At 36.6% G+C, this 26,562-nt stretch overlaps 1 protein-coding gene across 3 annotated transcripts in view; it reads right to left on the bottom strand.

Annotated features, from left to right (window-relative positions):
- The window catches only part of Tmtc2 (transmembrane O-mannosyltransferase targeting cadherins 2), a 386,771-nt gene that overhangs the window by 27,018 nt on the left and 333,191 nt on the right, over nt 1–26,562 (bottom strand). The window contains exon 12 of one of the 3 annotated variants that reach the window (XM_074084058.1): nt 7,201–7,326. The exons of the other annotated variants lie outside the window; for them this stretch is intronic. Coding sequence (XP_073940159.1) covers nt 7,216–7,326 — 111 coding nt within the window. The 3' untranslated portion in view covers nt 7,201–7,215. Of the gene's footprint in view, nt 1–7,200; nt 7,327–26,562 lie in introns of those variants that run through there. 3 annotated transcript variants of the gene reach the window in all.

Raw genomic sequence — 26,562 nt, 5'->3', positions numbered from 1 at the left:
ATATGGCACACACTAATTTATCTTGAAAAGGTCTTCTCAGTGAATATTTAGGGTGTTTCTACATTCTTTGCTATTAGAAACAATAGTGAAGTAAGCAGAGATGATATAGACTTTAATGGATGAACTCAGGGACTAAGGAGAAGAAAAGGTTGGAGTGTATGCACAGAAAGAGAATTTCAACATAATAAAAGGGTAAAGTCCACAGGAATTCAGAGCCCGTTGCATTCAACATGGATGGCAAGTAGTGCTGGGAGGACTGGGTGTTACAAGCACAGGTACCCTAGAGTGCTGTGGTTGTGTGTGTAGAGAGGGGTATGCACCCTTACTAATCTTCTACATACTGTGTTTCTGGTAAATCTTTTCTTAGAAAAATGGTTTTAGGGCTGAGGATGCAGTTCAGTGGTAGACTGCTTGCCCAGCATACACAGGACCCTGGGTTTCATCCTCAGCTCCACAGGGGAAAAATATGGCTCGGTTTTTAGAAAAAAAAAAAAAAGTGAAACAGATTGTCATTAGCAGTGAAAAGTCAAAGAATATTTTTACATGTTCTTTAAAAGTGTTGTGTTTTAGAAAGGGATGCATTTTAGAAAGATACAGGTCTTGTGACAAGATTGGAACAGGTAGGAGGGACCAGTGAGGGAAACAGCAGTGACAGCCTTAAAAGTTTTCAAGGGCTATAGGCATGGCTCAAGTGGTACAGCATCTGTTTCACAGGCAAGAAGCCCCGAGTTCAAACTACAGTACTGTAAATATTTATTTATTTGTTTTACAAATAAGTACGGACTCTTTTTAAGCTAAGATGGGAAAAGAGAGAGGAAGAAGTAGTAGAACTACAAATCATGTTTTTTTGTTGCTGTTGTGATCCAATAGGATTTAATGTATTGCTGGTTGAGGGTGAGGAAAGAGAAAAGAAAATTAAAGATAACAGTGAGATTATAAGTGTGGTCATATGGAGGGTAAATGTAATAATATAAAAAGTTCAGGAGGAAGAGATGTTCTGGGATAGAAGGATGGAGTCAGTCATTCTGAACACCCATTTCTTCTCACTTCTACCCAGGATAGCACCATTGACTAACCAGGACGGCCTACTATAACGGCCCATTGTGTCTCCCTGCTTTTAACTTACCCATCTACTCCATTCTCTACTGGGTAACTCCGAGAATCTCTGTAAAACTAAAGTGAAAGTATTTCATGCTCATGCTTAATTCACCTAAGAAATTCCCCTCAGTACTCAAAACCTATCCCTCCCTCTCTCATTCTTATACGCTCCCCGCACTGGTCTTCCCTCTTCTCCAAGCTACTTTCTGTGATTGCCAGACCTCTATTTATGCAAGTTCTTACTCCTCACATGTTTCCACAGCTGGAACTTGTAGTTTCTCTCACAGATTAAAAATCACCCTTTTAGAGAGCCTAAAAAGTGATTATTCAATCTAAAGTAGACCTCCTCTTTTATCATATCTTTTTTTCTGATGTCTTTTGTTTTCCTCATAGAGTGCATGGCTTAATAACATTTTATTTTGTTGCCTCTCTATCCTTAGAATAAAACCTCTTTTTTTCTACAGCAGGGACTATATTTACTGTTTTTACTACTTGTTTCTTATGCCTAGAGCAGCTCTGGCACTGAAAAGGTATTCAGTAAATATTAGTTATAATGAAAAGAACAGATTCTGTGCTTGATGCTCCATGAACAGTTATGTGCTGATAGCTGGCAAACAGTATTGACTCTAGGGAGATAAAGCCTAGGTAAAAGTGTTAGGTACAGTAGAACTAAAATTGATTAATGTCTTTTTTCCTCTCTCTCTTTTTTTTTTTTTTTTTGGTAGTATTGGGGTTTGATCTCAGGGCCTCATGCATGCTTAGAAGGTGCTCTACCACTTGAATGATTCCCAGCCCTTGATTTATACCTGGTAGGTTCAACTATCACTTGTGTTTGCGTATGTGAGTGCATACATGTGTGCGCATATGTGTATGAAAGGAACAGTTTTCTCAGAATTCCTTGGAAATAACTTCATTGTATCCTTTCCAGGACACAGAAGCAAATTTGCCTTTGTCTAATTCCTTTTCAGATGACTGAAACCCTGAGAACTAAGACCCTTGTGAATCAAGGAAACTGTGGGCTGCTGTTCAGTGGTGGTACCTCACCTCACAGTAGTAACACTACATGTACTTTGGCATATACTCTTTGGTAAACTGCCTGAATGTGGCATAAAATTTACTATTCTAAATTGTGGTTCTAAAAACTAAAAGTTATGCTCTCTTCTAGATATATAGAAGATATTTTTGAACAGTCTGTGAGGTACCTGTAAAGGGAATAAAAGCAGTTATGTTTACATTGGTTCAATGGGGTACACTTTTTCACATTTGCAAGGTTTTACTCCTAATTGCATATGTGCTCATGATGTCACATTTTTGTAATAGTAAGAAATCATCAGTTCTGATTTCAAATATGGGAGCAGTCTTCCTTATCTGAGTTAAATTTCCAATGCTAGTACTAAAGAACAAAGAACTTAAATAAATTAATACTGTGAAGAGGGACTTCCTGGAGGCATATTTAACCTACTTGTAAGGCCAACTACTTTAAAATACATGGCTTGCATGCAAATTAAAGCTACTGAATATAAATTAGTTTGTCATTACAATGGTCTAGCAAGGCTTAAAAACACATTACTATTAGGTAAGTGACAGTGAGAGAGTGATAAAGCTAGATTTCTAATTAAAACCATTTGTTCTTTCTTTTACTCATTCATTTGTTCACTCAATTAGTCTATTCCTTGACAATCTTCCCCATATAAGAACATAGCAACTTCATTCTTCTGAAGGTTGCTCAGGCTGAAAGACATGGAGTGTTCTTGACTAGTCTCTCAAACCTTACATCAGATTTTCATCAGCCAATACCATAGACTTTTGCTTAAACGCACACACATACACCTACTCCTCCACCTTCCTGAATAATTCCCTCTCAGTCACTTTTGTAAACTTTTTCTAACTGGTACTAACATCTCAATTTATTCCAAAATTTAGGGATCACAGAACCTATGCATATTACTCCATGGACGCCAGGTTTAGAACATCTGTTTTCTCTGGGTTTTCCTTCCTAATCTGCAGGCTCACCTGCAGTCACCTGACAGGCTTCTGGATATCCAATAATCAACTGAAATATGTAACTTTTCAGTTAGCTATGTTTGTTCTTGAAGACCCCTAATTTCAAAAACTAGTGCAGAATCCACTTGTTCACTTAAGCTAGAAATTTCTCTCTCTTTTTATCTCTTTGGCCCTATTAAAGAATTGCCAAGTACTCTTCATTTGATCTTCTGTTTGTTCTCTGCTGTGCCTCTTCTGTCCTCTCCTTGCTACTATCCTAGATCAGGTCTTTATAATTTTGCACCTGAATTACTGTAATAGTATTGGTATTTCTGCCCTCAACCTTCCTTCCATAAAATTTATCTTCATAAGTGTACTGGAACAAGCTTCTCTAAACTGCATTACTCTCTTCATATCCATTAAATGAACACTGAGTGAGGCACATGAGGATATAGGATCTAGAGGGCACACTGTCTACATCAGACTGACACAGGTAATGAATTGTTTTTTTCACAAAACTACACTTTTCAAAGGCAAGGACCACAGCTTCCTTACCATAAGATCCATTTGCCCTGAAGAGTACATGGCACTGACACTCACTTGCTCTACTTAAAAAGTTCAGAAGCTACTTGAACTTATTTCACACTTAACTACAATCCTATCTCAGGGCATATTAAAAATACATTTCTTCATCTGCGTATCACTGAATTAATTCTCACTCATCTTTTAGATTTCAGGCCATTTATCATGTCTTCAGAGAATCATTTCCTGACACAGCAAAGTCTCAATTAACCTCTCTATTCAATATTCTCACAGCAACAAACATATACATGTTTTCTGCACTCACTACAGTTCATATTTTCATGATTATTATCACCTCTGCCCCGCGTAGGCTTAAAAGTCCACACAGGATAGTATGAGTTTTTATTCACTCTTACAGCCCCAACTCCTAGAAGAGCATATGGTATGTAGTTAGTACCCAAAAGGGATTTATTGCTTGAAAGGATTTCATCTTTGTTTTTCAAACTTGAGATGACCTGTGATTTGCTTCTCTGGACTGTTGTTTTTAGGGAGCTTACTAGTGTTCTCTTTGCTCGCAGCGCCGTGAATGACCACCCCTGCTGCCCAGGTGAAAGGAATAGGAAAAGAGTTTCCTTTGTAGGGACTTCCCAACTACAAACTTGGCACAAACTCATCTATCTCAATTCTTTGTTACCTTCTAGATCTTCCAGAAACAACTTAACAATAAGCTGACAACTTATTTAATATACTGAAAACATTTGGAGTAAGAGTTATAAAAATATTTTAAAATGTGCCTTTCTTCCCTGTTATATAATACATTTGGGGATTCTTTGGGAGTGCTGTTTCATTCACTGAATCTGGCAGATCTGGCTCAAGGGCACAAAAGAAATGAAAACTTAGACACGTCTGCAGGTTTGTGTTTTACTTTCCCCCTCTCTTTTGCTTTCTTTCTTTTTGAACAAGTTCAGACAAAGGTAGAAAATGTAAAAATATAATTTTAAAAATACCGTCTTATGGTATTGATGAATTGATTACAAGAAGTTTAGCTGTGCATCTTATGTTTGGAAGGATTTTCTTCCTTAGTACTTCTGTTTGTTATGTTGTTGGACTGCTCCACGTGCTTCTCAGGAAGAACACAATCTGACAGAGGAGCATGGGAATGTGTGTGCAAATGGATAAATGACATTTTGAATGGGCATAGTAATTCCTTTTCATCTCTCAAGGGAGTATGTGGGAATCTTTCAGAGAAAGGCTTTGGAGACAGCCCTTTTCCACAATTAATTTTTTCCCCCTCACACTGGGGATTGAACTCAGGACCTTGTGCTTGATAGGCAAGAAGTCTACCACTTGACCCACACACCCAGTCCACTGCCATTAAATTTTATACTAGCTTTCAAATAGTTAATCACAGAACCAACCATACAGGGAAGAATGCTTTCTGGTTTTGTTTAATTTTACCATGTTTATTTCTTAAGACAAGGTACACCAATAATGTCTTCTTGTCTCCTTACAGTTATAGAATATAATTTGACATTATTCAATGGAAAGGTGACTGATAAAGGGCCCATAATAAAAAGCATGATTTTCATTATAAAAGTAACAAGAACATAGATGCTATTTCTATTTAACTGCAAAACAACCTGGTATAGACAGATCTTATATTTGTAAAGTTAAGAATAAATAATAATAAAATAAATAATGTGGTTGACATTGCTAATTTCTCTCCCAGTACAATATAGTTTCCCTTCTTTCTAATATATATATTTCTGTCTGCTAGATGAAATATGTTTTAGTTTCTCTTATGGCTAGGTTTGGCTGTTGTAAGAGTCAGCTGCATGGCATTATAACAAAATACCTGACACAGACTACTGGTGAACCTAAAAAATGTTTATTTTGACTACAGTTTTGAGGTTCAAGTCTACAATCAGGCAGCCCCATTGGATTGGGCTTATAGCAAGTGTAGTAAAATCCTTTTTGAGAGCATGCCCTCACCAATCTAAGGATCTATAATGCACCACTCTTAGAGGTCAACAGTACTTCCCAACACCACCACCCTGTAGACTGGTCTTTATAGATGGACTTCATTCAAACCACAACAGAGATGTAATTAAATTCTCACCAATGAATATGAATTGAATGTTTGTAACTTGTATAAAGCAAATCCTTATCACGAAATGCCTTTATTTTGCTCTCTGATACACTAGGTCAGAGCCATGACTTCAATCAGCTGTGACGAAATAGAGGAAGCCCACTTTGTGAGGAAGAACAGAACTACAAAATAAAAGAAGAAACTTAGGCTTTATTAAGGCTGGGAACAGTTGGGTCTGACCTCTGTATAGGAAAGAACCTCACAAAACCATATCTGTTGGGAGAAGATGAGGTTCTCACCTCAACACAGTAGCAGGGTGGAATTCATGAAGAAAGTAGGCCAGTTAGAGACATCCCATGAAAAGAAGCATGGCTTTTGAAGGAACACAGATACATACTGTATTTCAAAAGAAGGTAAATAATTTCACTCCTCTCTTCCCATCCGAACCAATGTGTGCACATGGATACTTATCCTATTGCATATGTCCTTTCTTCCTTTCCTAGATGTGTATATAAGCCAGTAGTGTTATACAACTGTCATTTTGCTAATCACATATAGATTTCCAGGTAAATTCTTATAAACAGAATGTGTACTTCTTAATAGCTGAATGACAATCTCTATATGGATACCATATGGAAACCATACAAAAACTGTATGAATTAAAAATCTAAATTGAAAAATTATGACAAAACAAAATCTCTTCCTGAAAGAAAACTTTACAAACAAGTTGTGTTTCTCCAATGTCACTGTGGAAAAGAAAGACATCTTTATGAGAAGAAAATGTCACAGAAAAATGGCTGAAGATATAGAAGCTAAGCCTCACAGAAAATAAAGAGATTAATATACCAAAATATGAAAAGATATGTTGTCACAGAAGTAGCTAAAAAGATACAACCTGAAACAATAAGACAGCAATTTTTATTCTTCAGATTGATAATAATATAAAAGCTAGGTGTTATTCAGATTTGGCAATCACATAGGTTGGATTATGAATTGGTGTAAGTTTTTTGGAAAGCAATCTGGCAGTATAGCAGCTATTAAAATGGAAAATCTTCTTTGGGTCAGCAATCACACATTTAATAATTTATCTTACAGGAAAATGTGTAGGAAATATATAACAAGATGTTCTACAGCATTAGTCGTACAGTGTCAGGGAAAACACAAGTAACAAGTGAAATAAATGTTCATTAATAGGATAAAATTTGACAAAATGATGGTTAAGTCTTGCTCTTCTCTTCTTTAAAATGACCTTTTGGCTCGAGTGGTAGAGCACCTGCCTCACAAGGTGAAGCCCTGAATTCAAACACCAGCCCCACCCAAAGCATAATGACTTTTGGTATGCTCCAATACATTAAATGTTTATTTATTAACAAAATATTTATTGGTTTATTAAAAAGACATTTTGAGATAAGAGCATAGTTTTTATTGTTGTGCTGGGCGGGGGTACACTGTGGCATTTACAAATGTTCTTACAATCTATCAAATGTATCATACTTGAATTCACCCCCCTCCACCATTCACCTTTATCCTCTCCCTTCTACCATTCCTGGAATAGTTTCAGCAGATATCACACATGTGTACACAGTACTTACACTATATTCACCCTTCCATGCAGATGCCAAAAATAGTGTTACCTGTGCAAAGGAGAGTTAAAGAAAAGGATTTCAGGCAGAGAATGCAGACATAGGGAGACAGCAATGGAGGAAGGAAAAGTATAATGTTCTGGGCTTAGAACAAATCAGGTTTGGACAATGAAAGGTTGGTTGCATGAGTAACAAACCACCCAAAGACTCAAGTAGAGCATGTAGCTACTCTTTTTTGAGATTCCCTAACATTTTGTAAGTGGTAGAGGTTAGTCATGACACTGACGTATTAAAAACAAGGTGAACGTGACAAAGTATGTTGAAGCCTTCAAGCATCTGCTTTATATTTGAAATGGTTGGATGCATTTGATGATTTATAAGCAGTCCAGTGTCTGGATTATTGGATGCAAGAGCAATCTAACAACTGCAAATTTAATTCAGCAGAGGGATGTGACTAAGATTACATCTTAGAATATCACTGTGCAGCAAGCCAGGAAATGGACCTAAGAAGGAGGCAGAGAACTCCCTCAACAGCAGGCTCCACTAAGGATAAGTACAGGGCAGTAGTAGCAGAGATGGTGAGGTGAAGCCAGATCTGAGAAATGCAAGACAGGATAGGATGTTTAGCAGGATGGAGGAATGGGTGTTGCTTCTTATGTCTCTTCCGTCAGTCCCCAGGTGGATAGTGGCACCATTCACAAATTTTGGGGATTCAGGAGAAAGAACTAAGGCTTATTGAATCATCTTATTTGAAGAGGTTAACTTTCCAGACAGAGAGCTGTGGTAGGCAACTGCAGGACTTTTAATGCATAACAATGGAAATAGCACCTTCAATATTAAATTACAGCAAATGAGGTTTTTCTCTAAAGGGCACGAAAGTGACACTCTAAGCAGGATATTATGTTAGAAATAAAGTACCTGAGTGATTATATTTCATCTGATTTCTCCAAGTGTAATTGGTTTCTTTCTGTTCTCCTTCATTCAGCACATGGATTTGAGTAATGTCTTCAAGACACAAACCAAATCTAAGAAATGTTTATATCTAATTTTCCTTTTGTAATGTTTCTGAAAATTAGGTATCTTAATGTCACACTTAAAAACACCTAAACTACATAACAATCTTACAGAATATTATGACTGTTCGGGGCTTTTATGACGTCATTATTAAGAATTTAGTGTGATTTCAGCACATGATAAAAGCGAGAGCACCCAAGGGAGGGGTGAGGATAGGTAAGACACCTAAAAAATTAGCTAGCATTTGTTGCCCTTAATGCAGAGAAACTAAAGCAGATACCTTAAAAGCAACTGAGGCCAATAGGAAAAGGGGAACAGGAACTACAGAAAAGGTTAGATCAAAAAGAATTAACCTAGAAGGTAACACACATGCACAGGAAATCAATGTGAGTTAATGCCCTGTATAGCTATGCTTATCTCAACCAGCAAAAACCCTTGTTCCTTCCTATTATTGCTTATACTCTCTCTACAACAAAATTAGAAATAAGGGCAAAAAATAGTTTCTGCTGGGTATTGAGGGGGTGGGGGGAGAGGGAGGGGGCGGAGTGGATGGTAAGGGAGGGGGTGGGGGCAGGGGGGAGAAATGACTCAAGCCTTGTATGCACATATGAATAATAAAAGAAAAAAAAAGAATTTAGTGTGAAAATAAGGACAGAAAAAAATGTCAAATGTGGGGAATGGAAAATGATTTTGCTCTCTGTCTGCTATCACAGATCAAATGAGAGCCCATGCCAACTGCAATCTTAGGATACATACACTGAATCCTCAAAATGGGGGAAGTCAGATGAGTATGTGCAGAATTCCCCTCAAAGTAGGATAAGTATAATTTTTGTTGTTGTTTTGAGTATGCTTGTTTGTGTTTATGATTATCAAGCTAACACCTTGTTTTTCCTTTACCAAGGTAAAGGAATGACTCAAGAGAGATTGGCATTTCGAGCTTTTTTTGCTCATCAATATTTAGTGCTTTGAAGTGAGATTCTATCCATGAGACTATAAGGTTTTGAGGATTAATATATGGCTTATAATTTTGTTCTGATACTCTCTACTTGGGCATCATGCCGGCTAAAGAGCAGGTGATTACTATTTGTTTGATTTAGTTTCAGGATGCTTATGGTACCCAAGTGATTATTTAGTTTGGCTGAAAGTCCATAAAAAATGCAAAAATGTGTCTGTAATACTGTAAATTAGTTAGCAACCAAAACACTCTAAAGCTGAAAACAGCCATAGAACCAATAAATGCAGAAAAAGTGATATTTATTGAATACGTACTATATGCTGATAAATTTTCTCAATTATTTCTTACACTAATGCTATGCAATGGTTATAATGAGGATACAAGTTAATTTGTTGAAGATAATACAACAATTAAGTGGCTAAATCAAAATGAAGGCAAAAGTTTTCCTGAGTTTTATAATATAGCACAAAGAAACAGATGGTCCAGAAGAGCACTAGCTGCGAAGCATACATAAAGGTGTAATCCACAAGTTCATTATTACACTTTATTTTAAAAACTGAGATGATGGTAGTGAAGACAGTTACCCTTTATTATGTACTTATTCTTTTGGAGAAACTACATTAAATGCTTACAATTCATTAATTCCTTGGGTTCTCAAGGAAAATTCTATGATTCAGGTATTAATGCCCCATTTGACAGATGAGGAAATTCAAACACAGGGAAGTTAAGAAGCAATGCCTAAACTCACACAATAAGTGCCTAGAACTGGGTGATGAGAGCAATGCCAAGCAAGAACCAGTGTTCCTCAATCTTAACTGTACATAAGCATCACCTTGGGAGCTTTCAAAACTAGGAAGCAGGGCTTCTTGTTTGACCAATTAAATTTAGAGTGTTTGGTGAGACTTAGGTCTCTGTGTGTTACAAAAGGTCCCCCAGGTAATTCTAATGTGCAACTAGGGCAGGAAACTACTTTATTATACAAAGGCAAACTACTCTTTCTGTTCCTAACAAATAGCGTTTATGCTCAAGGTCAATGACAGGGGATAGATTAAAAAATCAGTATTAAATAATGGAACATACCACCACTATTGTCTTTGCTATGGCAGAAAATGTATTAGCATTGATTGTAAGCAAGAAAAGTATAGATAAGTTAAAACAAAGAGTCCCAGAGTGGATGTACAGTGTTGGGTTTATTTAATGAACCCCAAAGCCGACTTTCTTATCAGTTTTAATTGGATAGTAAATTTGTCTTATTGTTCCTAGAAATCATTCAGGAATACTATGTTAGGAAAGACTTTACAGGATCTTTTTAAACTGAGATCAAACAGATGGTTAATTCATAAAATGGTAATTTGTCTGTTCAATTTTTTATAGAACTTTATGTTTGGTAGACACAGAAGGCAATATTTTCAAGAAAGAAGAAATATCACACTGAATACAAGTGAAAACACACCATTATTTCTTCCATTGTTTTATGAGTAAGGTTTCAAAAACAAATGAAGTCCCAAAGAGAAATCTTGGATGTAAAATGGTTTGTAGAATGATGGAAAGTGTGGCTGCAATTAAAATACTAAGCCCTTTCTCTCCAGGGCAAATAAAAAGTCTATGAAAAAAGGAAAGGCAGAAAAAAAGACAGTGCTTGATAAACCGTATCTGTTGTGGGAAATCAGAACAAATGCTGACTTCATCAAGACATTTTCTCAAAGGCATAGTTAAAAAATAGTTAACCACATTCTCTGATTTCCTTTCACCCCTTATTTTAAGATGCCTGAATTGAAGGAACTCACAGAAAAACTTAACAGCAAATGTAAACTGAAGAAGGGTTAGGTCAGGGACTCATCTACAATGGTCACAGTGGCCCCTGTTCCCTTACCCAACAAAGGTACCAGATGGTTAGTCACATGGAGGACAGGGCAAGTCAATCTCCCCAGACAGCAAGCACAGTCACTTTATTTTTGCCTTTGCAATTATTTCTTAGCCACAGTTAAGTTTTTTCTTTTTTCTCTTTCAGAGAGGATGATTTCTCTTCTTCTTAGCATTGCCACTAAACCACTGATTTACAGGGTTGTGACTTGTCCTTTTAGGCCCCTGGCACACTTCCCCCTCAATATAAATGTTTCTTGCCAGTTGTTTTTGTCATTTCCTCCTTTACTGGGCTTTTCCTACTATTGTGGTTGCAAATATCAAAACAGGTCATCCACAGACAATAGCACAGGAAAAGCTACAAATTATAGTGTTTTCCCCCCTCATAAAATTGATTAATGGCTCATTATTTTTATCCTAAGTTTTTCATATATCATTATTTTCAGCATTAAGATGTTTCTGGCTTTTTTTTAGAATAAAGAAATCTTACATAGACAAATTACCTGTTGAGAGGGAGAGATGTCTTTTGGGGATTAATTTTCTTTGAAAATCACTGGCAAGTTTTTAATAAAGGCTAAGAGAATTACTAAATGAACTTCTACCTTACTATTCAGATTTTTGGAGGGTAGAATTGAACTCAGGGCCTGGCACACAGGCCAGGCAAGCACTTGACCACTTGACCAGTCTTAGTTTGTGCTTTCAAGAGTATGCATACCATTAGGCCAAGCAGAAATATTTAAGGGTTTCACCACATTTCTGTGTAATAATAAATATATTTTATTTAGAATATACAGCTCCATGGAGCTTTCCAGAGGTTTATAGCTAATTATTTAATTAAATTTGCTGTCACTTCTACCATGGGCTAGATTTCTGAACCTGAGTTTAATGGGAGACCCAAATATCTGAATAATTCTAAATTTAATGAGAATATTTATTGAAAATTAGCCAGGTGTGGTTGTACATGCTTGTAATCCTAGTACTAGGGAGGCAGAAGAAGGAGTATGGAGAGTTTGAGGTCAGTGAATTTCCACCTGGTGAATTTCGGGCCAGCATATGCAACATAGTGAGACGCTGTCTCAGAAACCAAACAAAACATAACCACGTAAAATTAGTTTGGAATCATAATTCACTGTGATCACAGTCTACTGATTGTCACAAAGAGCAACAGGTAGAGATAGGGAGACCTAGGGAATGCTTGTCACAGGTAGAGAGGTAGGATTTCAGGGTTCTACATTCAGCAAGAGTTAAAAGTGAACATTACTCTTGAAAATCCCTTGAATTTCTCTTGAAGTAAACTGTGAAGTACAGCCTCTCCACATGCTCTTCACAGTCACTTTTGCTGTGTGTTAGTTTTATTTCCAGCCTAATAAAAGATCACCATGTTTCTGCTGAGCCTCCCATGTTGTGGTTGGCTTGCATATAGAGGCAAGCTTTATTGGAGAAGAAGATGATGTACACAACATGTTTAAAATGCTACAACCACACTCAGTGCTTCACAATGTCCACATTATAAAAGCACAAGACGGGGCAACAGCTTCACACAAATTCCTTCACATACAGACCCAGCGTTCCAGACATCACACTACATGCTAGAGAAATGAAGTAATAAGAACAAAGTCTCTCCCATCACCGAGCTCACTATAGAGAGAAGAGAGGCAGATCACATAATAATATAAGGAAACAGATAGACAGCAGATGATGGTCAGTGCCAGAGAGAAAAGGTACAGCAGGATAAAACAGAGGGTGCTTGGGATGCAAACAGTTACATATACAAGGAGCTATTTGAGCAAGTATTGGAGACAGTGCCCAGGCAAGCCAACTAACCTTTTGAAGAACAGCATGGCAGCTGAAGGAAAGAGGCATGTTTGAACTTAAGAAAGGCAATGCCAATTTGCTTATTGTCTAAATAAATAAAATCAAGTGTGATTTTAGGTAAAGAATCCCATCCCACCTGTTATAGATAATTTCCTATAATGTAAATAACTTAGCACTTTCTACAAGACAATCAGCATTCCAAGTGCTCTACATACTGTTTAATTCCCGTAACAAACCTGCTTAGGTAATTATTATTGCCACCATTTGCAGAGTGGGCAAATGAAACTTAGGAATATTAAGCAACATCCTGAATGCCCCAGAGCTAGATGTAGGTGGAACTCCAACTAGTACCCGAGCCATCTGATTCTAGAGTCTAAGCTACCAAGCTATCTTGCCTATCAGAGCATATACACATGACATAAATCCTCATAGAGTTTACTGTACAGACTGCTCTACCCGAATGGGTGATGCCACGGAGGCAGGTTACTAATAGCAATGCCTACTAAACAGATCATCCTACATGCATACATTAAGTAAGGCAAAACCCAAAATTTCTTCATGAAATGTCATCCTGAAGATGGGTAGATTTTTCAGTTGTTGCGATAGTATGAGCAGAATGTAGTACATGTTTAAATAGTTCATGTATTATAATGCTAATTATGTACAAGGAATGATTTATTAACTCTAAGATATAGCATATCTAGGCAAAACTATAGCTATTTCTCAAGACGTATTAAAAAAAAATAAGAAGAAGGCGACTAGAGGACGCAGAAAGTGTGCTTCCTAAAGTAAAATCTTGGAGAGACACCGGAGATACACCTTGTAGGAAAAACCACCCAGAAGAGGCAAAATCCCGACTCCTCCATATCCCCAGCCCGCACATAGCATCCCCACTCCACAGAGAAACCCGGAGGGCTCCCGTGCCGTCAGATGCCAGCTTCTACCAGCTCGAGAGAAGCAGACCACCAGGTGAGCTAAGCCACACATGGTACTCCCACAAACAACGCTGGGCCAGATCAGAATAGCCCCCTGGACAGACCGACCCCCACCCAGGGAAAAAAGAGAAAGAAAACAAACTGAATAAACAACAACAACAAAAAGACACGTAGCAAAGAGGGGGGGCACCCTGAGTGCCAAAGAAGGGGGGAGGGGCAATTCTTCACGGAACTGTAAATAAACAAGCCAGGCGGGAGAAGGCAGGAGCGGTGGCACATGCCCAGCAACCTTGGGGCGGGAAAGCTTGTAAAAGTGGCAGAGGGAGGAAAACTCCACAGGAGAGGGGGGAAGGGACACTTCCCATGTGAACTGTAAATAAACACGGCGGCTGGAGAAGGCGGTTGTAGCGCCACCTTCCCCAGTGTGCTCAGAAAGGGGAAAGCTTGTAACAGTGGCGGTCACCGAGGAGAACTCTAAGTAAACAAAGCCTGCAGGGCTAGGTGAGTGTTAAGCTCACTCCTGAGATCTGCAATCAATAAAGCCTGCAGCAGCAGCTGGCTGACAATAGCAGGCAGGTGAGCCACAGCCTCAGATAGACATTCACAGAACTGTCTCCAGACCCTTTTATTTATTTTTTTTTTCTCTTCCTTTGATGAGACAATGACTGAACTACAACTGAATTCTGAAAGACTTACTGAAACTGTACTGCATTTGAACTTGGGATATTTTGTTGTGTTTTGGTTTTTTTGGTTTGTTTTGTATTTTTGGGTTTTTTTTCCCTTTGATGAAATGACAGAACTACTTCTGAAACACCATCTGTAGGATTGGAGGCTGAGGGACTAACACCAAAATTATTAAGACTGAAACTTTATTGCATTTGAACTTGGGGATTTTTTTTTAATCCTCTCTCTGTCTCTCTAATGCCTGTTTAGCTTACGGTTGATTAGTACACTAACTCTCCCTGTTCATTTCTTTGACACTGGTTTTTTGTTGTTTGTTTGTTTTTTTTACTTGTTTTACCTTTTTCTTTACCTTCTTTGCTTTCCCTCTCCTCTCACCCTTCCATTCTAGACATCACCATTGTTATTATTACAAGCTGGAAAAAACTTAATTGCACACAGTGCAAAGATAGTAACAATAGCAAGGTTAATGATGGGAAGATGGAAAAAAGAGGGAAACCAGTTTCCCACCAGAAATAAATTAGTATAGGAACCAGAGGGAAATGAAGAAAAGGTTAGTTTGAGACGAATTAACTTAGAAGGTACAGGAAAGCAATGTGAGTCAACTCCCTGTATAGCTATCCTTATCTCAACTAGCAAAAACCCTTGGTCCTTCCTATTATTGCTTATACTCTCTCTTCAACAAAATTAGAGATAAGGGCAAAATAGTTTCTGCCTGGTAGCGAGGGGTTAGGGTGGGTAAGAGAGGGAGCAGGGTTGCAGGTAAGGGAAGGGGAAAGGGGAAGGGGGGAGAAATGACCCAAACATTGTTTGCACATATGAATAAAAAAATAAAAAAATAAATAAAAGTGATATATATCTGAAGGCACAATATGCACTATATTAAGATTCATATAGCTCTATTCATTTTTGTTTTATCAAAATATTTACTTCAAAATAGACCTTTATAACTTGCAGAGATGAACTGCATTTTGATTGCCGCACTTTAATAACAGTGTGTGTCATGTTTTGTATTGATATGCCTTACACTGCTGCCTTCACTACGGGACTCTAATTTGCTCTGAGCCCATCACAAGGTCCCATGTGGCGGAGTTTTGGACCTTCATAGTCTATCATTTTCTAGAACATCTTAAGTGATATAGCCTATACAAACTTAAAGAGGCAATAAACTTCCATTAAAGCAGAGATGAAAATTCAGACCAAGCCTTGAGTTCTGTGATATCTTCACACTACAGTTCCTGTGAGATAAACATCAGATCATCATCATATTCAGTGTAGTTAAGTAATAGAAGACTTCTTAAGAACTAACAGTATTATCAATTCTGAATAATTCAATAACAGCTTTTTGATCTAATTGGTAATAAAAATTCATTAAACAGTATAAAATTCTATGATAAATTTAGTATATTACTACGTAGGCTATGCTTTACTTATGGAAGGAAAAAGATGAACTACAAGGTGGATAAATTACTTTATACTTAGGGGAATTTTGGATTCTTGCATATTTAAACACTTTGTATTAGGTATGAAATCTCAAAACCTTTCATAATTTTTTTCTAAAATTTTCTTCATATTTATCACAACAAATGCATATCATCAAAATAAGAATAAAATCTGATTTGACAACCTACATCCTTCTATCATAACTGTCATTTAAAGAAAACAAATTCAGTAAGAGATAGGCTTTCTAAAGAAACTGCTAGTTGAAACTATTTTGTCCAAAGTACCTAGCCTTCCAAATCCCAAACCAATAGTTCATCAAATCATTTAGCCTTCTACAGCCTAATTCTGAAGGCTTATTATAGAAAATGAAATGTATTTTCTTTATAAGAATATGAGAAAAATATTTCTTGTAATAACACAAGTCAGTCTGGGCAAAATAATCAATATATTTCAAGCAATTCAAAATAATAATTTCTTTTGCTGTATTTCTTGAAGTCCCAAAAAAGCCTATGAAGATACAGCATCAAAGTGATTGGGTTTCTTCATTTGTAGGCACTGTATACACTGTGGAAGAGACACTTTCAAGACACAATCCTAATAAAACAATAATAAAGACAAAAATAATACTGTCTTTTGATAAGATGTAAGTGCAAAGTACACTTGTTACAGCTAAGAGGACAGGGTTCAGTACATCCTTGTTTGTCTATATCTGTAAGGCTTATCTTAGAAACTGCCACATACTAGGTACTTCATTGTCTGGTTTAAAGTCTGTGCCATTTCACTTTTCCAATGTTACTCCAAGTAGGATCAAAGGACCATGTGGTGTAGGGTATGTGTTATGTATTAAATATAAAGGCTCATCCCAGAAGTACAATTGAGAGGTGACTGGGTCATGAGGATGCTATCTCAATCACTGGGTTAATCTATTAATGAGTTCATACTGAATGGGCTATTAGGAGGTGGAACCTGGTTAGAGGAAGTAGGTCACTGGGGACATGCCTTTGAAGGGTATATCCTGTCTCTGGCAACTTTCCTGCCACTACCTCCCTGCTTCTGGGCTGCCACGAGGTGAGGAGCTTTCCTTCTGCCATGATGAGCATCTCATCATGTGGAGGAGCTCTCCTTTACCACTTCAGGCTAATAGCAATGGTGCCAGCCTGCCATAATTTGAAATCTCTGAAACCATGAGCTGAAATAAATAAATAAATAAATACATGAATAAATAAAAAAATTCTTTCCTCTTTAAACTGTCCTCTCAGGTATTTGCTACAAAGACAAAAAGCTAACAATATGAAAAGTTAACAAATGCTTACATCCAGATACAGGTATTTAAGAGACTAAATTTTAAGAATTTGTCAGCTTGGGCAAAGAGCACATCTCCAACCAGATGACTAAGATGTAAATGTTCTGGACAACTGGGATCACTGCATTTTAAACAAGAACTGACTCTTAACTTCATACCTTGAGTTTGTGATGATTATTCAATTTTTGATAATAATCCTTCATAAAATTTAGGGAATTAAGAGCACAGGTTCTGAAACCACATTGCCTGGATTTTCTGGTTCTGTCACTAATTATGAGACCCCAGGCAAGTTACCCTACCTCATGTTATCCAAATGTAAAAATGATGTAGAATTTAACTTCTTTTTTTGAAAGCTAAGTTCTTGCTATATGGCCCAGGCTGGCCTTAAACTCATACTCCTCCAGCTTCAACTGGGATTATAAGCATGTACCACCACACCTGGCTGAGAACCTAACTTTTAACATTTGATCAGTACAGGTACTATTAGACTGACATTTATTAACTGAGAAATATTATAATTTTCTGTTATCCAACATTGTAATGCTTATTATTCTACAAATTAAAAAGACCAAAATATTTAGGTAATAATTCATAATACACACACAGAAATGTGGACCGGTAATACTGGCATTGATATACATTGTCAAGTTTAACTCAATGCTATTATTTTTGTTTAGGTGAATGCTCTCTTTTTTTTTTAATCATTGAGTGTATATGGTTTAAACAAATACAAATGTAATGATAACAGATTTAAAGCAATGATATGTTATTATTTGTGGAGAGATATAATCCATCATCTGTTCTTCATAAAAGTTCCCTAGATATAGGAAATGTTTGGGATTTACAGTATTAATTAGCATACTGGAAAACAAAATGACAATGTCATATTATGCAATGAAGGAAATACTAAGCATATGAACATGTTTCCAGGAAACATTTCCAAGACTAATTAAAGTATATAATCCTGTTTGAGTAGCAACACAATTCAATGCTAGTCTAACAAAACTATAAAAAATGAGACAGTAACATGAAGAAAGGCAACTCAATATAGGTGAGAAGTTAGGAATTCTAAATAAGAATCCATTTTCCCATAAGAAGATTGAAAAATTATGATAGCTGTCCACGTATTTAGGGTTTGTTGTTTTAAGCAGTGTGAACTACAGAAATGCATTTTAAATCACTTTAGATTCCCAATATTTGTATACTAATACCTACCAAATACAATTTTTCATTACTTCTGTTACTATTTTAATAGTATATCCATCAAGGTGAAGAAGTATTGATGCATATGAGCATTATTTATTATTATAAGTTTGATTTGTTTATAGTTTGACATCATACTTGTGCTTAGAGGAAACAACACAATTGTAATAGATGAAATTAATAGTTTAAAAAATTTAACAAGTAATATAATTCATTGTAAAAGATAACTAAGTCTTGATTTTAAAAGAAAAAAATAAATACATTTGGAATTAGAGTGTTAGATGCATTACTTACCTAAAGGAAGTAATTTGTCTTGCAGGAAATTAAGTATGTGATAAAGATATTTATGAGTTTTATCAGGTTCTTATAAAAACAAGTGAAATTACAAGTAGAATTAAAAAAACAGACTTAGGACAAGCACAGATATCATGAAGAAAGACCAAGTAATCGCTTACATGATAAAAGACTTAAGTAGTAAGAACAGAGTAACCTAAAGTGATGAATAAAAGAAGAAAAGTTCTACCCATTGTAGAACTTGCTGAAGTTGGTTACATCAGAGTTTCACAAACAAGGCTGATCATCTCTTTACATGACTTAAACAATTATTTTTTTGTAGTTAGGAAATACTGAAAGTAGCTCCTATATTAATTTGTATATCATCCTAACAAATCATTTCAAAATTGCTTTTCTCTGTAAAATTCATCATTTCTAAACTAGGCAAGTTACTTTTTGGGTTTTTTTCTTTTTTTTAAAAAAAACTTTTATTTTATTATTGTTGTACTGGGGTACATTGTAACATTTACAAAAGTTCTTACAATATATCATAGTTGAATTCACCCCCTCCATCATTCTCCTTTATCTCTCACTACTCCCATTCCTGCAAGTTTCAACATCTCATTTTTCCATTTTCATATGTGAGTACGTAATACTTCAACTACATGCAACCTCCATTATAGCCTCCCCTTTCTTTATATACTTGTTTAAATGAAACCAATTTTGTGACTATTTCAAATTTTTTCTTGTTACAAGATCTCTAATTGCAGCACATTTGTTTTTGTTTTTTTTAAACTTGCCATTTATACTTCAAAAGAGAAATGCGCATAGGTTGTAAAGCTGAATTTCTAGTAGTTATTTTAGTAGAGATCATTTAAGAAAGTGACACAAAAAAAGGAGATGAAAACCACATAGTAACCAGAGTTGTGCAAATATAAATGTCCAATGCTTAAGAAACTGAATTCTCTATAGTTTAATTTTATGATATAATCACAAATGCAGGATAATTTCAGCTTTTAAAGTAATTAATTTTGTTCCACAGCAATCATTGGTTGACATTTGATATCTAAGGAAATAATAGCTATATATAAGAAAAAGATGGAAATATTTTGAAGCACATACATATTTTACCCTTTCTAAAAATGTAGCTTCTCTCTTGACACTGACACTTCCAAGTGACAAAGAGTTCAATGTTAAATCTGGGAAACAGTTATCTAGGAGGACAAGGACTGTCCTTGATTAAGCACTAGATGGGCTTATGTAAGCTCCCTTTTGAACTGTCTCATTCTTGAGCCTTGGCTTCAACCTGCCTGATCCAGTTGTAGAAAAAAATCCTGCTAAATCAGTGGAGGCAGAATTCTCCACCCTTGAATCTTCTTACCTTTAATATCTGACCAAATTTCTCACCCCCACCTTGCACCACCTATCCTGCTTTCAGCAACAACTCTGTCAAGTCAGTTTAGCAAGCATTCAACTACCCTTGATGTCTTCTCCTAGTCATTTTCCACCCACTTACCTCCTCATTCTGCTATTAGCTATTGTTGGGGAGGAAAACCATCTTTTTCCCTTTTACCTATTTTAATTTATTGGCTGAGGGCCCCTGTAACAAAAGATAGATTAATAAGAGGAAAATGAACAAATTTAAGTTTTTTAAATTGGCATATATTGAATTCAACATAGTAAGAGGTTTCACCATGGTATTTCCATAATTCATCTAATTCTATCTGTACTTTGACCAATATCCCACTACCCCCAACACCTCTCTGCTTCGCCATATTGATAGTTTCATGACCTTTTAGTTTAGTTTAGCTTAGTTTTGTGACATGGGAGCCTTCATAAGGAAATGCAAACAATCATAAAAACCTAAGTGTTGTAAATATTAGCTTAGCTTTGATGAAGAAATATGATAGGAAAAGGGAGTCTGAAGTAACAAACTGAAGGGGGGTATACCTTTCTGTATCACTTCTTCCTGCAGAGATAAGGATGTTACTTTCCTCCACTAGGAAGGACATCCCTCACTCTGGGTGTGATGGTCTGCTTCAGGGGAAGCTCAGAAAGACCTCCTTGCAGATGTCATGTCTCAGATTCCCTCAGTTTAACATATTCAATATACCAACTTGCCATATTTTGGGAATATATTTCCTGAGCTCTGTCCCTATAAATCCCTAGGTATTTTTTACTGTCCTGGGAGTTCAACTTGATTTCTCTCCCCATCACAGTAATCTTGACACTGATCATAATAGTCCTAAATAAAGTCCTCTTTTCATCAGTCAGCATACAGTAGACACATCTGTGCACCCATGTTGAGAGTCATGTTATAGAATCATCTGAGGTGCTATTAACAGATGAATGGACCTTTAAAAAAAGGTACATATATTGACAATGGAATTTCATTCAGTCATAAAGGAGAACAAATTATATCATTTGTAGGAAAATGGATGTAACTGGATCATCATGTTAAGGAAAATAACTCAGACTCAGAAAGACAAATATTGCGTGTTTTCTCTTATACTCAGAACCTAGACTTTTTTGTTAAGTCATGAAAGTAGAAAGGGGACTATTTGGGAAAAGGAAGGGGAACAGTGGGAAGAAGGAAGGTGTATAAAGAGGTTAATGGGTGTGTGAATATGATCAAACTACATTATGTGTATGTATTAAAATGTCATGAGACCCATCTTTGTATAACATATGTTAATGAAAATGAAGTCTTCTTTTCCACATTAAAAGTGTCAGAATGTTTGTTTTTCTTTAACAAGGTCACAGAACTTTCAGGAGAAATAATCAACCAATCTATCGATTTTCTAGATCTGCCAACCTATTTGTTTTAGGACAAAGTATAATTTATCTGTAAGTTTAGATTAGGGTTTAAGTATGCAACAAAAAAGAAGTAGAGGAAGAAAGGTAAGGAAACAAAAAAAGAGGTGCTGAAATGTAACTGGATAATTTAAAGAGGGAGGGAATAAAGACATTTTGTTACTGTTTCACTGTGTACTTAGAGAAAAATAAAACTCAAAAACAGAAAAAAACCAACACAGCTCTATAAACTCAATTAAGGACAAAAAACAAAAATATCTATGAAGAGAAAAGAAACAGGCTAGCTGTGAAAATACCTAAAGGGGTTTGTGAAGAATGTGGTGACTGCAGATGTGGAGGAGCAGGACCCTCTGCAGGTGTGGACCACCTTCCTTCCTTCTAACACTCCCAGATGGGAATGTGGCCAGTGTGGTTACAACAGTTGACTTTTCAAAGAATCAGGAATCAAGTTCTCTAGAGAAGAGACTAAATGTCATTTTACTGTGTGGTCTCACAAATCAAACAATTACAGTTACAATTCCATACAAAGGATACCCCCACAAAGAAATGTGAGTCAGAATAAACATGCTTAGAATCAGAGAATATAATTAAGCCAAATTTCCCAAAGAGTTTGATGTTCCTCAAACTGTATTACTCAAGTTGATTTTCTTTATAGCCAAGAGCCACTTAAGTTCCTGCCCATCTTACCTCCTCTGATCTTCTCTGTTGTGATTCTAACAACACACACTCTCACACAGTGCAGAGGTATATATATTTAAATGGTGTTTTAAAATGGTTGCATGTGGATTGTGATGTATAACAATACTCCAAGGATGGAAGAACTATAAATTTAGCTTAGTTAGCCCATCTATTTGGCCCTAATCAGGGCTGCAACTTGCCCACACCAATAGTTAGTTGCACTAACCATCTTTGTCTTCTAAGCAAGAGTCAGAAAATCGGATAAACAGAAGAAACACAGTAACCACTTCAGAAATATATTTTTGTTCTGGTTTGTCTAACATTTTCAAAACGGAGTACAACACAAAGCAACTAAAACGTAAGCAGAGAGAAAGGAACACACCAGAAACTAGACTTTGTAGCTTGTTATAAGAAAAATATGACAATGTAAATAATTTGGGAAAGATATATACAGTGGAGAGAAGTTTGAAGGCAGATAGAGGTGGAATGAGATTAAAATTAATCCTGGCATACCTGAAGCTCTTAGGGAGGTGAGCATCTATCTTGCTGAAATTAGACAAGAAGAATTACATATGTGATTTCTATTGATTATATATATAACAAAAGCATGATGAACAAACTGAAGTAGAATAAGACTCTAGTGACTAAATTTAGTTAAATGCAAATGAAATCCAAGATAAAAGGCTTTTTTTAATTGTATCTCTGGGCCAATTTAATAAACCTAAATAAAATTAGGGAAAAACTAAGCAATTTCCCCCTTGATTGGTACCTGTATTTTCTGAGTTTGTCAACTTTCCTCACTCCATTTTCTAACTGCAAAATGGACAGATGTATTTGAAAATTAAAACACTACTGAGGGTGAAAAATATATATGTAATATTAAAATACACTTTCCTCATAAAGTCAATCTGGTGAGTCTGAGATCCATATATTATTAATCCCTAAAAGTAAAGAGATACATGATATTTTTTGCCCTCAATGCAGAGAAACTAAAGCAGATACCTTACAAGCAACTGAGGCCAATAGGAGAAGGGGACCAGGAACTAGAGAAAAGGTTAGATAAAAAAGAATTAACCTAGAAGGTAACACACATGCACAGGAAATCAATGTGAGTCAACTCCCTGTATAGCTATCCTTATCTCAACTAGCAAAAACCCTTGGTCCTTCCTATTATTGCTTATACTCTCTCTACAACAAAATTAGAGATAAGGGCAAAGTAGTTTCTGCTGGGTATCGAGGGAGTGGGGGGGAGAGGGAGGGGGCGGTAAGGGAGGGGGTAGGGGCAGGGGGGGAGAAATAACCCAAGCATTGTATGCACATATGAATAATAAAAAAATAAAAATTAAAAAAAAAGAGATGCATGATATATAATTTTCCCACATCACAGAAGCTTATGGGAAGTTTTGGGAGAGGTTATATGGTTCCTCCCCCATTGACAAGCAGAAGTGTCGCTTAACTGCTTCCCAAACACATTGTTATTAACCCTGCCATTTTTTCTTAACAAAATGGTGATCACAATAATTTTCTCAAACAAAAATTCCTTACATGGTCAAATCTGAAACTGTCCTATTTAACTTAATTCAATGGTCTCTTCTGAATAATTACGGTTGAGAAATATATTTCCCATCAGAAAACAGCTAAATTCAGGATATTTTATTTTCCTACCATTAGAACAGCCCAAATAATTAATTCTCAACCATTTTCCTCAAGCTTCTAGTCTTGGGGGAATTCCAAGATGGTGGCTAGAGGGAGGAAGTAGAAAGTGTGCCTCCTAAAGTAAAATCTTGGAGAGACGTTGGAGATTAACCTTACAGGAAAAACCACCGAGAAGAGGCAAAACTTTGACTTCTCCATACCTCCAGCCTGTGCAGAGCATCTCCACTTCATGTTAAAGGGAGAAGCCACGGCCAGACGCCGGCGCCAGACGGCTTGGGAAGACATGGACCACAAGGTAAGCTAAGCGGTATGCGATACTCCCACAGACAATCCTGGTCCAGATCAGCATAGCCCCCTGGACAGACCAACCCCCACCCAGAGGAAAAAAAACCTGAATAATAAGCAATAACAAAAAAGACAAGACACGTAGCAAAGAGGGTGGGGCACCCTGAGCCCCGAAGGGTGGGGAGGGGAGTCCCTCCAGGAACTGTAAATAAACAAGCCAGGCCGGAGAAGGCAGGAGCAGCAGCACATGGCTAGCAACCAGAAGTGGGAAAGCTTGTAAAAGTGGTGGTGGGAGGAAAACTCCACAGGAGAGGGAGGAAGACCCACTTCTCACATGACTTGTAAACAAACAAGCCAGCAGGAGAAAGCGGGTGCAATGTCACCTCCCCCAGTGTGCTTGGAAAGGGGAAAGCTTGCAGCAGCGGCTCAGGCACTGGAGAACTCTGAGTAAACAAAGTCTGCAGGGCCAGGTGAGTGCTAAGCTCACTCCTGAGATCTGCATAAAAAAAGCCTCCAGCAACAGCAGGCTGACAGCAGTGGGCAGGCAAGCCACAGCCGCAGATAGCCACTCACAGAACTGTCTCCAGACTCTTTTTTTTTTTTTCTTTTCTCTCTGCCTACCTTTGAAGAGACAACAACTGAACTACGCCTACATGCTGAAAAACTTACTGAAACTGTATTGCATATGAACTTGGGACACTTTGTGGGTTTTTTTGTTGTTGTTTTCTGCGGTTTTGTATTATTTTGGATTTTCCAGTCTGTTTCCCCTTTGATGAGACAAACACAGAACTACTTCTGACCAACTCCAGGATTAGAGGCTGAGGGAAGAACACCAAAATTATAAAGATTGAAAATTTATTGCATTTGAACTTGGAGATTTTTAAATTTTTTCTTATACTTATTTATTTTATTATTTGTTGATATTTTTATAGAAATTTTGTTCATTATTTATTTATTTTATAAATATATACATATATATATATATATATATATTTTTCAATCCCCTGTCTCTCTAATGTCTGTTTAGCTTATGGTTGATTAGTACACTATGTTTCCCTGTTTATATCTTTGAAACTTTTTTTGTTTCTTTGTTTTGTTTTTTATACTTGTTTATTTGTTTTTCCTTTTTCTTTTAACTTCTTTGCTTTCCATCTCCTCTCACCCTTCCATTCTAAATATCACCAGTGCTATTATAACAAGCTAGAAAATACTTAATTGCACACAGTACAGGGACAATAACAACAGCAAGGGCAATGACAGGAAGACAGAAAAAACAGAGAAACCAGTTTCCCCACAGCAAAAAATTAGTACAGGAAACAGAGGGAAATGAAGAAAACAGATACTCACAACCAGACTCCAAAAAAATGAAGATAAACTATGTCAAAGAACCCAATGAAGCCCACAAGAATAATCTAAAAGAAGAAATACTACAGGTACTCAATGAGAATTTATAGAGATGATACTGGATGTGGTCAACTAAAATGTACAGGAGACACTCCAGAAATTCCAAGACAACAAAAATAGAGAATTTGAAAAAGCAAAAGAAGAAATAAAAGAAACCATAGAAGCCCTGTATAAACACCAAAATGAAACAGAGAACATGATTAATAAAGAGATAAATGAACTCAGGACAAAAATAGACAACATTAAAGAGGAAACCACCTAGGATATGGAAAACCTCAGAAAAAAGAATGAAACAGAATTGTAAAACAAAACGGAAGGCCAATCCAGCAGAATAGAACAAACAGAAGACAAAAACTCAGAAGTCGAAGATGAAATGGTAATTAAAGGAAAAACTGAAGAACTATTAGTTAAACAACTCAAGACCTGTGAAAAGAAAATGCAAGAACTCACCGACACCATCAAAAGACCAAACTTGAGAATCATGGGTATCGAAGAAGGAGAAGAGGTACAAGCAAAGGGAATGCGAAATATATTCAACAAAATAATAACAGAATATTTCCCAAATCTAGAGAAAGCTATTCCCATACAGATGTAAGAGGCCTCCAGAACACCAAACAGACCAGATCAAAAAAGAACTACCCCATGGCACATTATCATTAAAGCAACAAGTAAAGAGACTCGAGAAAGAATACCGAAGGCTGTAAGAGAGAAAAAAACGAATAACATACAAAGGTAAACCCATCAAAATCACAGCAGACTACTCAACAGAAACATTAAAACCAAGAAGAGCTTGGGGAGAAATCTTCCGGGCACTGAACGAAAATAACTTCAACCCCAGGATATTCTACCCAGCAAAACTATCATTCAAAATAGATGGAGCAATAAAAGTCTTCCATGATAAGCAGAAACTAAAACAATGTGTGACCACAAAGCCACCACTATAAAAGATTCTTCAAGGGATTCTG

The sequence above is a fragment of the Castor canadensis genome, chromosome 8 (genome assembly GCF_047511655.1).
Source record: "Castor canadensis chromosome 8, mCasCan1.hap1v2, whole genome shotgun sequence".
Lineage (NCBI taxonomy): Eukaryota > Metazoa > Chordata > Mammalia > Rodentia > Castoridae > Castor > Castor canadensis.
The sequence above is the reverse complement of the archived record's forward strand: the minus strand, read 5'-3'. Positions and strand labels throughout refer to the sequence as shown.